Below are 15,508 nucleotides of genomic sequence, written 5' to 3' on the forward strand. Positions count from 1 at the left end.
ATTTTAATCTTATTTAAATGTATTTTTTTCACAATATTTCCTAAACTTTTTGGAAACTAAATAAAAATCATATTAGGTGTTTATTTATAGAGAAAAAAAATAAAAAAATAATAATAATAACAAGATATCTAAAATAAATTGAAACATTTACATAGAATAATCTAGTTGTCAATTGATTTAGATGTCATGACAAGTAAATGAATATTTTTTTGAATAATTTGATAACTTATAAAAAAATACATGTATTTCATATTATTATTAAATATATGAAGATAATATTAATTTTAAAAATTTGAGATTATTTTTTTCATATTAGTGAATCAAATCATACTCTTCCCTGATTTTGTTATAAAGACAATGAAATATATAAAATATTTATTTTATTTGATTTGTTTTAATTATATGGTTTTCATAATTTAAAATATTTATTTTTTTAAATTTAAAATATTAACAATTAATGAATTTATAGGAGCAAAACAAATTAAGTTGATATAATTTAAAATACGAGCAAAAATATTATTTTTAAATGGACAATTCAAACATAAAAATTAATGATATTCTATTATAAGAATATACGGAGGTTGATATAGTTATGATCAGAATATAATTATATTTAATAAAAACACTTTAAAATTTATATTATTTTAATGTGTGAAAATTGTCATTATTATTTTTATTTTTTAACAATGTATTTACGATTATTTATATTTTTCAATATTTTTGTAGGGCTAATTTCATTCACCTTCTTTAAAATTTTGACTAAATAGTAAATACATATATGTAGACCCCCATTTAGGACATTCTTTGCTGTAGCTAATTTTGCCACGTGGAAGAGCCCCAGCGAGCCACGTGTCGCCTCCTTAGTGGCTATAAGGGAATCAGCCTTGCTTTTTGGGAAGCAAATCAGAGGCTGACACGTGGAGGGGTCTTCTAGAAGGTTCCTGCAGGCTGTTAGGAGGAGCGGAGGAGAGAGAAAGAGGCTGCAGGCTGGAGAGTAGTGCTTTTGGGATGGTTTTCTGTAGGTTGTTAGAGGAGGGGCAGATCCGGGATAAGAAAAAGGGATTTTTCTAGTGATATTTTGGGGGGAAGAGCTTTTTCTGAGAAAAGATATTCTGGGTAGCTGTAGAGAGAGAGAGAAGGCTACCAGAGAGAGCTTTCAGGAGGGGGGGCTTTTGTTTGGGGATTTTTAGAGAGCTGCCAGGAGAGATATTGAGAGGTAGGGGAGCGTATTCTTCAAATATAGAGAGAGCAAGCTGGTTACAGGGGGGATTCGGGAGTTCAGAAGGTTACAGAGATATTTTTGAGGATATTCTTTAGCTTGGAGGGCAAGCAAGAGCAGGGGAGGGATCGCTCAGGTTTGATCTTTTCTCACTTTAAATCCTCCATTATTACAGTCATACCATGCTCCTTACGGATATTCGGGTGCTTGCTTTCCATTGTTGTTTGCTAAGTCTCTGTTTATCTCCTGTATACATGATATGATGGTTTTGCTATTTATTTGTGTGTTAAGATCCCCCCACCAGCTTCTTTTCAAAGCTCCTTGATCTTCACTAAAAAGGAGTTTGGATTTAATGGCATTACTTTCTCGTGTTCACATTCTGTTTCTCTTCACTTTTCTCTCTGTTTCTGGTACTTTTGGAGTGGGTATCATGTTTGGTTTGGCCGTCTGCATTGAAGTTGTTTCTGAGGAAGCTCAGCGTCCGAGTCATTGGGAGATATTGGATTGAAAATGACCCTAGCTGTCTACAGTAACTAGGTTGGTGGGTCTAGGTTTTCGTGCTGATCTATCCGAGATATATGGTATTTTTTTGCAAGAGATGCTGAGGAAAGAGGCATTAAAACAGAGAACCATGGGGAAATAAATAATGGTGTACGCGATTCTTGATGAGAAAAATCAAATATTCCATGGGCTGCCTATAGTTTCAGATTCAGTTCACAGCATGCATTTGGGGTGGTCATTTGAAGAAGATTCACTATCACTAGCTTCATTGCCCATGATCCAGATGTTGAGCTGGAAATTGCTAAGGGTGGCCAGTTCGTTGAAGTTTCTGGAGTGAATGAATGCAACGATACCCCTCTGGAAAAAATCTGATACTCATTGCTGATTGTCGACTCAATCAACGCATCCACCATGGCTATCCATGCTATCATCTCTCCATGTCCGTAGTGCCCATTTGACTTGCATTTTTCTTCACTCATTCCCCACCATTTGTTTCTCATCCACTTATCCCATATTTTTCCCCGTGCACGCAATTCATGCACACAACCCCTTATCATCTTTCCTAAGATTTCTAATAAACTCCCTCTCACCATGCATGGAAATAGCCAACCTATTTATACCCATGTCATTACCCGATCTACCCATATTTTTGTGTTTCCATCATGTCACTATACTCTCTCTCTCTCTACACCACATGTTCTCTATTTCCATACCCATTTCACAGATAAGGCCCACGGTCCCCTAGACCCACTACCTTTACCCGCTGATTAAACTAATGTTGTACCCGTCTTTGCACCCCCACTTACATCTTCATCTCACCACTCACGTCTTCATCTTTTTCTAACCAATCCAGTACCCCACTTACCCATCTTTTCTTACCACACTTTTCACCCTACACAACACCACATATCTATCCTGTATAAGTGATCTTCAAGCCCATCCCACATACTCACTGCGAATTGCCCATACCTCTTTCATCCATCCTTAAATCATTTCCTTCCTATTCTTTCATCTGCATGGAGTTCATGTATACGACTTCCTAAACCCTTTTCAACACTGTCCCTCTAGATCTACTTTCCACTCAGTTCACTCCCCATGACCACCAACCATCCATGCTATCAATAACGCCTCAACTCATCACCTTTCCATGCATGAAATACACTCAAATCTCTGTTCTAGGGTTTCTCTTTCCGATTCTAACCCAGAGATGCCTTATTCAAGGGAAGGAAGATCTGTTTCACCTGCCAACTCGGGTTCACCCATTCGGAGGCGACGATCAAGGTCATTATCGAGGTCTAAGAGGAGTTGCTCGAGAAGCCGCGATTCAGTAGATGTTGCTAACCCAGGTATTAACTTGTATGTGATGGGTTTATCAACAAGAGCTAATGCCAGTGATCTTGAGAAATATTTTAACAGTGAAGGGAAGATTGTTGAGTGCCATCTGGTAACAAATCCTCGCACCAGAGAATCCTGTAGATTTGGTTTTGTCACTATGGAGACCGTTGGGGATGCAGACCGCTGTATTAAATACCTTAATCGTTCTATGCTTGAAGGTCGTTTCATCACTGTGAGAAAGAAACGTTGCCTGGTAAACTTTGGCTGCATGTCTGGTCTGTGTAGCTCCGTCGAATTCCCAATCTAAGCACTAAACAGGTGAACAATTTGAAATGATGAATCTCAAAGGAGTTGAAGGCGTGATCCACTGTTTGTTCAAGAGCATGACCTCACCCCATTCTCTACATGCTGGACCTGTTTATTCGTTAGGGTCTACATCCACTTCGAGTTCAAGCTCAAGTTTGCAGACTCACACAGCAATTCAGTGTGGATAACAGATAGTGGGAACGAGGTCCACATGATATCATCCATTCAGAATCCTTAGAAACACCATAAATATGTTTCTTGTGCTCTTGGACTTCCAATGTCAAAAGTAATTTGCAGAACCAAGCAAATCGGTGGTGGATTTGGTGACCTTTGTGGTTAACAGGTCATGGTGTCCACTGGTTTCTTCAATATTGTGGGCTTGAGCATAACTGAATCTCGAAATAAGTTGTTTGTAAGTAAATGTGTGGTCTGGCAGTCAGTATGGGACTCATTGGATTAGGTTTCTTCATCTTTTACAATGGGACATTGGTGAGCAGGATGTTGCTTAAGCTGAATACTATTGACCTAAATCCAGAAACTCTGCCTGATGTAGCAGAAGTGAGAGGATCAAACACAGACGAAGTCCATGCCTTCTCATTCTGTTAATCCATCAGATATTTCTCAGCAATTCATCGAGAATCTGAAAAACATTGTTGATCTAATGTCTGCTCCTCAAGCATCAATGAGTCCAACTTTTCCTCAGATTCTTCCTTCCTAACCAATACAAGTGAACACAGATGGGATGAATGTAGAAACTACAGTTTCATATTCTGGTGACTGCCCCACCATATGCCAGTGGATTTGATCATTTCTTCATAGCAGGTGAAGTGCAGTTCAAATGCCATATCCATTCTGACCAGATACTGAAAGAGGACTCCCTCCAGGTGAGAATTCTGATGGTATGAAAAAAATGGAAAGTCATAATGTAAAGCTGCCCCGTCGACTCAGATCAGTGGCTGACAACTTCCTCTTCGAGTGGTGGAATTCAGTAGAGAAGGAGCTCCAAGACATGCTAAATTGCCAAGGGGCCTAGTGAGGGTTATGCTCTATGCCTACATGATGATAGGTCACACAGTTGCAGCTTCTGATGCTGGTACAGCTGCAAAATAGGAACTATACGCCAAAGCTAAGGGCATAAAGAAGCACTGGTTGAGCTCAAATTTGCCAAACAGGGAAGCATGGACTTTGAGGATGTTTCACCTCCCTTCAATGGTTATGATCCAATGTCGATGACTAGAGAGCCTCATTCTGAAGCTTGTATTGATGTTGATGAGACCAACAACTCAGTCGAACCATTGCCCAAGGGAGACGAAATGTCGGTTGTTTTTCATGAACTGATCACTGCAGAAGAAAATGCCACGGCAGTTTACAAATTCCTTTCATTGTTGGACAATTTTCCAACTCCAGTAAAGATAACGAGTCCTCATTGTCCAGCATCCAACACTGCAGTTTCAGGCAGAACCCCATTGTCTCATTTGGCAGCTTTCCCACTTCTAAGCCAGGCTCCTCTTCCAACCCTGTCAACTCCAACCAGGAAATCATCAAGCAAGAAGCCTTCAGCCACAAAAATGATGACACTCCTTTCTGACAACAAGGAGAATCTAGACAACAGTGGCAGGAAAATGGTGCTTAAAACTGAGACGGGAAAGAAGAAAAACAGCAGGGACACTGCTGAGGATATAAAGCTGAAGAAGTTCAGTGACACTAGTTTAAGGCAGCTGAGGAAGATGTTCAAAGAGAAGCTGCAGATCAAGGAAAATACAAACAAAAACAATGAAGATATGGAGGTGACCTGACCCACCCTTATCTATGACTTGCATGGCCACCTTTGGCATGCGACCTTTGACCATGTGGTTTTCTACATTTTTTTATTTTTTATTTTTTATTTTTTATTATTTTTATTTTTATTTATTTTTATTTATTTATTTATTTATTTATTTATTTATTTTTATTTATTATTATTATTATCATTATTATTATTATTATTATTTTATTATTGCTATTTTAAAGATAATTTCCTAACCTCACTTTCAAATGTTTTGCCAAATTCCAAATTCTCAAATTATCCCAACTTCCCCATTTTTCATCCTTAAAATGTTTAGATTCCAAAAATCCTTCCATCTTTAATAAAATCTTGCTGCCATCTTTCTTTCTGGCAAGTAATTCTCACATCTCATTTGTTTTTAAAATGATTTTAAAATAAGTAAGAATTTAATTTTGTAATTCCAATTAATGGAATTTACGAAATTAATTCATGCTAAAATAAACGGGTTTTGGTGGGGGCCCCACATAGGTGATTGATCGATTGATTGACTGATTGATTTGATTTAATTATGATACATGATTGATTTATCCTGCTCTCTGACATGCATGCTATTGTTCCTTAATTGTGCACTAATCTCATTCTCTTGATAGCGCATTAACGGCTCATTGCCCAGGTACGCATCTACATCCATTCTGTTATTCCTATATGCATATTCTAATACTCATATGTGCATGATCGATTCAAGTATTCATTGATTTTTTCTCATTGATTGCCATATCAGCTTCATTTTATTAGTAGAGACCCGTCTTTAGGGACTTAGAGGGGTGCTACGGTCTTTACCGTACATTCCCGATAAGTAACCTGACCCCCGAACCCGATCCGGTTTTTCGTAGATCGTCTTTTCCAAAATAAGGAGTCGCACTTAGGGTTTTCTTTCTTATTTTGTTTACCCTTTAAAAATAAAACAAAAATAAGTGGCGACTCCAAGTCATTTTCTTAATCGAAAAAAAAATCAATTTTTTCAAATAAAAATCGAGCTCGCCATTGAGTGGGAAACGCATTGAGCACGAAATGCGGGGTCCACAATATAGTTTTTATATATTTGAAATTTTATTAAATACCTTTCTTATTATTTTTATTTTTTATATATTTACTTACCTCCCCTCCCACTCGAAATAAATGAGGTGTATGATAAAATTTTTAGTCTATAAGAATATATTTAGCCAAAATTCAACGGGAGGGGAATGAAATTAACGCTATTATTTTAAAACCCTACAACCTTTTTTTCCCCATTTTTGGGGATATTTTTTATCCATAAACCAAAATACAACTCGGTTTCAACCCTAAACCAAGTATAACCCAATTTTGGTGTACGCTAATTACGGTGTTCCGCGCAACACTATGTCTACATCTATCGGAGATAGAACAAACAAAATAAAACGACCGACCGGCAGTCGTTTTGGGCTCACAAGAAAGCCCTAAGAAGAGGAAGAAGACGAAGACTCATAGTTCACATCTGCTCGCGCTCACAGCTCAGGCTCACCGCGTGGCTCAACTTCGTCTCCCTGCTCTCTTCGAATATCGAAATCGGTATACTCCACGAACATGTCTTCCAAAATCGTTTTCCTCTGTTTTGATTTATTTCCAGAAATTTCCTACGAAGCTTGAAATCAGTGAATTGTAATCATTTTATAATTTTTATTGCTGAATTCTTTTTGTATTGCAGTGATTATTCATAAAAATCAAAACTTTATTCTTACTGAAGTTGTATCCGTGTCAGTGCTGTGCCGGATTGGTTGTTTTATTCTCCTTTTTTTTTTTTCATTTCATTTTTTATACTTACATAATCGTTGATAAGTTCATTCAACTTACCAGTTTTTTAATTTTAGACATTATGTGATCTGTGCTTGAATTTGAATATACAATTGAACTAGTGCTTGTCCAAATCTGCAGTTATTTCTATATTGTTTTGGTGGGGGGGTGTGGCGCGGGGGAAGCGGGGAAGGGAATTGTAGAAAATAGCATTATAACTGATGTGAGGCGTTCTGAAATTAATAAACGATGGCTGTCATTTCGGTTCAAAGTGGGAGAGAAACGGTGAACATGTCATTAAATGTGAATTTTTAGTGCAAGTTGTCAATTTATCTAGCATTATGTGTTAACATAATTGGGAGGCTCCCAAGTGTATGTGGTTGAGATGAGGGTTTAGTTCTTCAACCAAACTAGAGATGATTACTCTCACTATAAATGCGAAGTTACTTCTATCATACATACTAACACATATTCAGCCTCATTAATTTTGAAATTTTTTTATCAACAAAAGAAGCTGGAGTCTGAAAATTACTCAAAAACTGCACGATATACCTTTTTAGCAAATGACATAGTCATTAGCTATTACTTGTTTCGCACAATTATGAACACAAGCTTGAGTTTGTATTGACTTTCGGCTACTTTGTGGGACTGTCCATGGAAGTATTATGGGAAATATCCTCATGGGATGTGTATTAGAAATTAGAATCTGGAAAGAAGAGATTCTAGCATTTATGAGTATTACATTCTGATTGGTCTTACAACTGGGTTTTGCAACCATGTTCTTTATGTTTTGGAGTTGTGTGGCAATTGTCTTCATCTTCAAATTTTATTTGGAAGGCATTAGCAGAGAAAGTGTTTGTTAGAACAACAGAAACTGTTGTTGCTTTCTTCTTCTTTGCTCCTGAGATAGCTGGTTTGCCTTCTCAAATCGGCAATAAGACTCTTCAAGTCATGTTTGATCCTAAGTATGGCTGTTGTTATGTATTTCTTTATGTAGACGTCCAGAACACGAGGGAGGGAAAATAGAAACCAACATTGGAACTCTCTTCTAGAGCTCCGCTTTCTTTGATGAAGACTTGTTGCCACCCAAGATACATCTACTTCATCCTTTGCAATTGATACATTGTTTATTGTTTCATTTATGTAATTAATGGACAGAAGAAAGAACACATTCTAATGCAATTTTTCCATAGTTGGTTTGCATGTGGATTTACATAGGTATTCAGGTTTAGTCAAATGCACACTGATTGGAACTATTTTCTTGTTATATTTCCATGCATTGATATGAACACTCTTCAACCTATTTGCAGGTGTGGAGATGCTCCTGGATGCAATATATTTTCCGTAGCAGCAGGGTGCAGCATTGATGAACTCTTATCATTGAGGGAGCTTTATTTTATCGAAGTGATGTGGACCAATGTTTTCAAAATTGTATGTTCTTATCCAATTCTAGTAGCTTTTTATCATTCAAAGGCCAATTTTGTGTTGTGGATGAGGAGTTCAAAGGATGCCCCTTTCTCTGGCCGGCGTGAGTTGGGAGGGACAGATCCTGACTTGACAATGCCAGCTCGTCGTTTCTTACCTTTAACTAACTGAAGTAGCTTTATGTTAATTGCTATGTTTGGTTGTTTGCATTTTTTATTGTCTCAATGAGTATTATCAGATATTTGTTTATGTTTTAATGTTTGGAAAATGTTTTCCTAGCTTCTATGGTTCCTGTACTCTAATACTTTTTGAGAGTTGATGACAGTTTTTTTGCTACCTTTGTTGTTTGGTTCACTCATGCTTTGACAACTAATTGAAATGAGGAGTATTTCATTATCAGCTGCTTGTTCCTAAAATCTTGGTATTTATGGTTTGTGATATCTTTGGGGAAGGATGGGTGTCCCTCCTTGATTTTGTGGATCAAGCATGATCCTATGCATAGCTTGCACAGCCAAGTCTAATTAGTTGGGATCAAGGCTTCCCATACCGAACTTAGAAAATAGTATGTGCAATTTTGGTGAAGAGTTTGTCAATCAGCTGTCCGATCAATAATTGTATTACTTGTTCGACAAACTTGCTTTAAAAAATGTATTTTTCTTTTTTTTTTTCTTCTCTTTTGATAGGTAACTTTTTGTTCCTATCGGGGCTTGAACCTAAAACCTCCCATAAACCCACCCCAACCCTTTACCACTTGAGCTAGGCCTCAAAAGGGCTATTTTTCTTATATTATGGTTCAAGTCTGGCAGCAATGCTGTGCCTCTGTATTATCTTCATGTACTTTTGAATTTCCATTGGGAGCAGTAATTTGTTATTTTCACTTTGTTCATTTTTACAATATATACTTCTTTTTATCATTTTTTACATCATTGGCTATTTCTGCAGGGAGGTCTTCATCACATATCATGGTTTCAATTTCTCCCTCATGAATCTGATCTAAATCCTCCAAATGATAAAAGGTTTGATGTCAAGGATTTTGACAGCTTTCTATTAAAATTCAAGTTAATGTTAACAATCAGGAAGGGCACTTTGTCGCCTCTTCTACATAATTACTGAAATGAGATTTTTCTTTGTATTTGGATAGTGTGAAAGTAGAGCAGAAAGATGCTGCGACACTAGTGGTGCTTTCTACACATTTGCAGTTACAAAGGGAAGGATTTCTCAGCACATGGACCAATTCCTTTGTTGGACCCTGGGATCCATCTCAAGGTCTGCATAACCCTGGTAATGGTTAATACGTGGCTATTCTCTCATGCTGTTCTATTTTTTTTTTTTTTAATTTTTGATTTTTGATTTTTATATCTTCGTGAGGGAAAAGAATTGTACTATTTATGCTATTTTAAAGCATGTTGAAACACTAATTACTGTCCATTTATGAGATGCACAGATGAGAAAATTAAGCTCTGGCTTTTTCTTCCTGGGCGTCATTCATCTGTTGCTGAGGCTGCACAAGTTGCAGTATCTAGATTAAGAGGTATTTTGTGTTCACAAATCATTTTATGGATTTCGTTTGATCCTGCTTCTAAGTTCCTTCACAGTGTTTTTGTTATAATCATGTTATGATTATATTATTTAACCTATGATATTTACCCATTAATTTTTTGGAAGTTGTTGCATCTGGATTCTGGTTGGCTCCTGGGGACTCAGAAGAGGTTGCAGCTGCATTATCTCAGGCTTTAAGAAATTGTATAGAGAGGTCATAATTCTTCCATTTCCAAGTTTTTGTCTTCTAAGTTTCATGGTCATGAATTTACATATATCTTATTGGCATTGACAGAGCACTCATAGGACTTAACTACATGAGATTTGGAGATGTATTTTCAAAATACCATCCATTTTCACAAAGTGAAGAACTTTTCAGGTTTGCTGTAATAAATTCTTTTATCTTATTTTATTCTTTTATGTTAAGCAGTAATAATGATGTTGGACATTATGATAATGATGTTGGACATTATGATGATAATGGTATAATTATTATAATTTGTTATCATTATTTTTCAGTGTAGAGTCTTGTATTGACATGATAACATCAATAGTGGGTGATAGTCACAACGTGTATCTGGTATATAACCCTAGTGTACATGATAAGTTTATTGGAAGGGTAGCTGGAATAGATTAGTTTGGGAATAGAAGAGATGAAAATAGGACTCTTGAGGGCATTAAAATGGTGGGATGGGAGCTGACGGAGCTGGTGCTTCTGATTGGTCCTCAACTCCAGCTTTGGAATGTAGGATCCTGGGCAGGGCCTAAGGTGCTGGCTATTCTTTGATGGTTGGTTTGGTTCTAGTTATTTTTTCTGCCTTTATGTTAGTGTTGTCTTTCTTTCTTTCACCGTGGGGTATTCTGCATGTACATTGCTTCTGCTTTATGGCTCTATTAATGTTATTATTATTTAGTTCTTATTAGAAAAAAAGGGGGAAAAAGGTGATGACCTAGTGGTATTTCCTAGCTTGAACTGGAGGGGAAGGCGGGGTTCTGCCCCTTTGGAGAAGGTGATGCTCTTGTAGCCAAAAAAGGTGTTTCTTTGCTTTTTGGGAAACTAATTGAAATTGTATCAACACAAACAAATGTATAGAAAATGATATAAATTAGGAATAAAAACTATAACATGTGGGGCCTGATAATAGGCTATATCAAAACTTAAATGAAACATCCGTAAAATCTGAAATGCTTTTCTAATGTCTTTACTATGAGCAAATCAATGCTTTCTGTATTCCTTTGACTGTGAGTATATGATTGTCTTGAGTCTTCATTATTGATGAATCTCCATTGCTATCCCAAGGAGGATCAATTTAAGACTTGAAAAGATTCAAAGAGACTTCCTTTGGGGCAGTAGGGCCGGCGAGAAAAGGCTTTGTGTGGTAAATTGGGCTATACCTTGTTTGGACAAAAAGCATGGGGTCTTGGATTTAGAAATCTCTCCATTTTAAATAAGGCCATGCCAGGCAAGTTGATTTGAGATTTGCTAATGAGAGTCAGTTTGTGGAAACAAGTCATTGTAGGGAAGTTTGGGGAAGAGGTTGGGGATGGTTCTCAAGGGTTGTTTGAGATGGATATGGGGTGGGGGTGTGGTAGGAAATTAGAGAAGGTTAGACCAATGTAAAAAGTAGGTCTTGTTTCCTTGATAGGGATGGCATGAGGGTGAGATGTTTGTAAAGATAAATAGTGAGGGTGAGATGTTGTAAAGATAAATAGTGTGGGGATTTGACTTTGGGAGAGGTTTTCACAAAGTATTTTTTCTATAGTTATTTCTAAAGATGCTTGGGTAGAAGAGATATGGGAAGAGGAAGGGGAGGGTGGATGAATTCTAAGGAACCTGCATGTGATCCCAATTAGAAGCAATAAGGAGGATAAGCTGTGTTAGATGGAAACCAAGAGTGGTATTTTCTCAATTAAATCTTTCTATGCTTCCTTGGTGAGGGGTGAAAGGGGCATTTTTCTGGTCAACATTGTTTAGAACCCTTGGGTGCCTATAAAGAAAGGTTTTTTTTTTGCTTGGGAAGCCATTTAGGGAAAGATTCTGAGGGCTAACCAGCTCAAAAGGAGGGGATGGTATATGTCAAATAGATGTCATATGTGCAAATGGGATGAAGAATCAACCGATCATTTACTCCTTAATTGTGTCAAAGCAAGCATGTTATGGTAGTTGATCTTCTCCTTGTTTGGTGTGACATGGGTGATGCATTCCATGGTTAGAGAGAATCTTCAAGGCTGGCATGGTTTTTTTTTGGGAAGAAGTGAAAAAAAGCTTGGAGGGTCACCCTTTTATGTCTATTTTGGACTCTTCAGATGGAAAGAAATAGGAGGTTGCTTGAGAATGTTGAACATTCGGATCAAGTAATCAAATATTATTTTATGGCTAGTTTTTTGTAATGGATTAATCTATACATGGAGAATCGATCTTTGTCCATGATAGGCTTTGTAGATTGGCCATGCTCGATGTAAGGAGAGGGGGTGCGTTTCTTGTTTTCTTGTTCCTTTTTTTTTGCCTTTTGATGCTTAGTGTATGCATTGTGTGTACTTTTTTGTGCCCTTTCCAAGGCTTTATTAATACATTCCCTTTTATTGCCAATCAAAAAATGATTAGCAGAATTTCAAGAAAGCTCAATCAAGAAAAACGTACTTAGTAATTGCTTGTGCTGTATAATGTTTGGCTTTTCTAAATTTTTTGTTGACAAGGTCATTACCTGAAACATTAAGTGATTTTTATTGGTTTTGTCAGACCTTGTATTTCTTGCATTTTGTGGTGTTGTAGGTGAGTTTGGTGCTATCACATCAAATTTTTATTTCAGCTAATCTATGGGTGGTGTTCTTTGTAGGAGAGGGCAGCCTACGATTGAGTTCATCTTTGCAGCTACAGAAGAGGCAATTTTTGTACATGTTATAATATCTGCAAAGTAGGTCAAGTTCACTCCTTTTTTTTGTCTATCATTTCCAGTATTCTGGTGCTTCCTATTTCTGATTGTTGTTTTTTCCTCCCATATATGGTAAATTGATGTGCGTGTCTTCCCATTGCTTTCTAGGCATGTTCGAGCACTTGCAAGTGGTGATATGGAAATGGTATTAAAGCATTCTTCCAACAAGTACAGCGAGAGTCTTCCAGGTTGGTCGGTATACTTTTGCAATTGGCTGGTCTTGTAAATTTTGTCTTAGTGCTGGGTTTCCTAAGAAAAATTGGACCAGTTTTGCGTGTGTACTCTACTAAGGCTAGCACAGCATAGTAGTTGCTAGGGGAACTTCCTAATAGTAAATAAATGAGGAGAAATGGAGGATGTTTTAAATTTGGGTGACTCATAGATGGAGTGGGACTGGTGCAATCTGGTTCAACCAGTTGGTCAACTTGGGGTCTATCATATGGGAAGGCTCTTAAGCCTTTTTAATGCAACTTGGCCTTTCAAGCCTTTAGGCCAAGGATTTCTTGTGAAGGAACCTCACCCTCAGGTGTTAGGCAAATCCAACTATCTCTTTGATTCTAAAATGCCAGTTATTCAATTTATGGCTCCCTTGGAACCTTTAGTTACTATGTCCCCGTTTGATGTTTGGCAGTTATTGTTTCTCCTCATGGAATGCTTGGTAGGTTTACTGGATGTTGTCCGAGTGATCTTGTGAAACAAGTGTATTTCAGGTAGATTTCTTTGTATATGTATCCATTTATTTATTTGCCATACACTTCCTCTGTTCTTCTTCTTGTTTGATGAATAAATTATTTATTTTTGATACTAATAAAGCTTGGATTGATATCTTTTTTGTATGCTTGATTCTAGCAAGTTTAAGACATCAAATGGATTCATAGGTCTGCCTTATCACCTTTCTCAAGGTTCTGGCTGCCAACTGAGGGGGCAAAATTGTTATGTTGAAGTAACCCTTGGTTGCCCTAGTGCTGGAACTGACAAGATGTTGCAATCAAACTCAAATTCCATTAGGAATTTCCCCAAATATCATGTTGCTGATCCTCATGCAATGGGAAAAGGTGCTCACAAGGGATTGCCAGATCATGTTTCAGAAAGAACATTTATTTATCCAGCTGAGGCAGTGCTTGTCCCAGTCTTGCAAACATCATTTTCTAGATCTTCTTTAAAAAGGTATACTGTCCTAATTATTGCTGCAGGTTGCTTAATATTTTAAGGATTATTTTAGAGCTTTGCCTGATGGGTGGCAGTTGAATAAATTTGGTTAAGTTGGTGGCTCCAGTTGGATTAATCTAGTGACAATGATAAATAAAAAAATGCAGAGGTTTTGTTAGTTAATATGACTAGCTTGGTTGTTTCCAAGCTGACTGTGTGGCACTCAGCTTGCCCTAAGCCCTTATGTTGCTAAGCTGACTTTTTTCTGGACAATGTCCGGAAAAGTCCTGTCTAGACGTGGTCTAGAAATGGAACCTAGCGAATGAAATGAAAAGAGCAACCTTGAGTTTGGAAGAACACAAGTGTATTGAACAATAAAATTTTTGTAATGCTTGAAAGCTTTGAGTTGGGGAGGTGCTTTGGCCAAAAGGTCCCTCACCCGTTTAGGAGCATCTAGAACCTTTACAGGTTTCTACCCTTGAGGATCTAGAGTTTTCATAAACTCTCATTCTTTGTAAATGATGCTTTGATGCTCCAGAACATTCTCTTTTACACTTCTGTCGAGTTCATGCTTCCACATTGTTGTGTTCTAAAGCATTCCTGACCATTTCCATATAAGTCTGGATAGTCCTATCTTCCATCTCATTGTATATACAACTTAAGGGCCATTTTTGCAGTGGATGACATTAATCTAAATGGTACAATTGTCAATTTAAACATAACACTTCTTTTCTTATTGGAATATCTCCCTCTCAGTGCATCAACCTAGCTAATTTTACTGTAACTCCCAAGTTGAGTGTTCAAGTTTATGGTAATTGTCTAAGAATCAGATTCTCAGTTGGGTAGTCAAACTGTTTGTTTCTGTTGTGGTTCTAAACATTATATTATATCAACTAACATTATTGTTGTGAACTTGCAGATTCTGGCTACAAAATTGGATAGGACCATCATTGTCTGGTTCATCTTTCTTTACTCATTGGTTAGTCATGTCACTGAACTATCATTTTTCATTCATAGCTTCATTTGAGAAAATCTTTTTATCCTACTGCTCTTTGGTTGGTTAAGTTAATCTATTTAACGTTCTCTGTCATTTTAATTAACATATGTGCATTTTCAGTGGATTTTGGTGGTTGAAATCCATGATTTTTAGCTTGGTTATGCTTGTATGTATTGCTTCCAACCAATAATGTAGAATCACATTCTTCACGTCAAAATGCTGTGAATTAGCTGTCAGATAATGCTGTTTACAGTCATGATTTTTTATTAATGCATGATTAAATGCCTTTAAATAGTTAATTCCTTGGGGCCCAAGACTTCCCAGATATTTCTGTATAATGTAATCTGATTTAGTGATTTGTTCATAGTGAACACCCAGCTCTCTCATTTCTTCTAAGCAATGACAACTAGCCTCCATGTGGTGCATTTTTTTCATAAGATCTCATCTCCTCCTACACAGCTTTCTTCAGCTTCGGGTAAGATCAAGCTTTAGATACATGTAAGTTGCATGAACTGTTGAGATAAAAG

The 15,508-nt window shown here is 37.1% G+C and overlaps 1 protein-coding gene across 2 annotated transcripts in view; it reads left to right on the forward strand.

The window, feature by feature from the left end:
- Positions 1-6,592: 6,592 nt before the first annotated feature.
- LOC117916923 (mediator of RNA polymerase II transcription subunit 13) overlaps positions 6,593-15,508 on the forward strand; it is a 30,850-nt gene continuing 21,934 nt past the window's right edge. The window contains exons 1-12 of one of the 2 annotated variants that reach the window (XM_034833159.1): positions 6,593-6,716; positions 8,249-8,369; positions 9,306-9,379; positions 9,505-9,644; positions 9,808-9,894; positions 10,029-10,116; positions 10,198-10,281; positions 12,740-12,817; positions 12,944-13,023; positions 13,467-13,545; positions 13,685-14,002; positions 14,904-14,963. In XM_034833159.1, the coding sequence (XP_034689050.1) occupies positions 8,346-8,369; positions 9,306-9,379; positions 9,505-9,644; positions 9,808-9,894; positions 10,029-10,116; positions 10,198-10,281; positions 12,740-12,817; positions 12,944-13,023; positions 13,467-13,545; positions 13,685-14,002; positions 14,904-14,963 (1,112 nt within the window). In that variant the 5' untranslated portion in view covers positions 6,593-6,716; positions 8,249-8,345. Of the gene's footprint in view, positions 6,717-7,959; positions 8,157-8,248; positions 8,370-9,305; positions 9,380-9,504; positions 9,645-9,807; positions 9,895-10,028; positions 10,117-10,197; positions 10,282-12,739; positions 12,818-12,943; positions 13,024-13,466; positions 13,546-13,684; positions 14,003-14,903; positions 14,964-15,508 lie in introns of those variants that run through there. The other variant, XM_034833160.1, reaches the window with a different exon arrangement.

Source organism: Vitis riparia, chromosome 6 (assembly GCF_004353265.1).
Source record: "Vitis riparia cultivar Riparia Gloire de Montpellier isolate 1030 chromosome 6, EGFV_Vit.rip_1.0, whole genome shotgun sequence".
In the NCBI taxonomy this organism is placed as follows: Eukaryota; Viridiplantae; Streptophyta; class Magnoliopsida; order Vitales; family Vitaceae; genus Vitis; species Vitis riparia.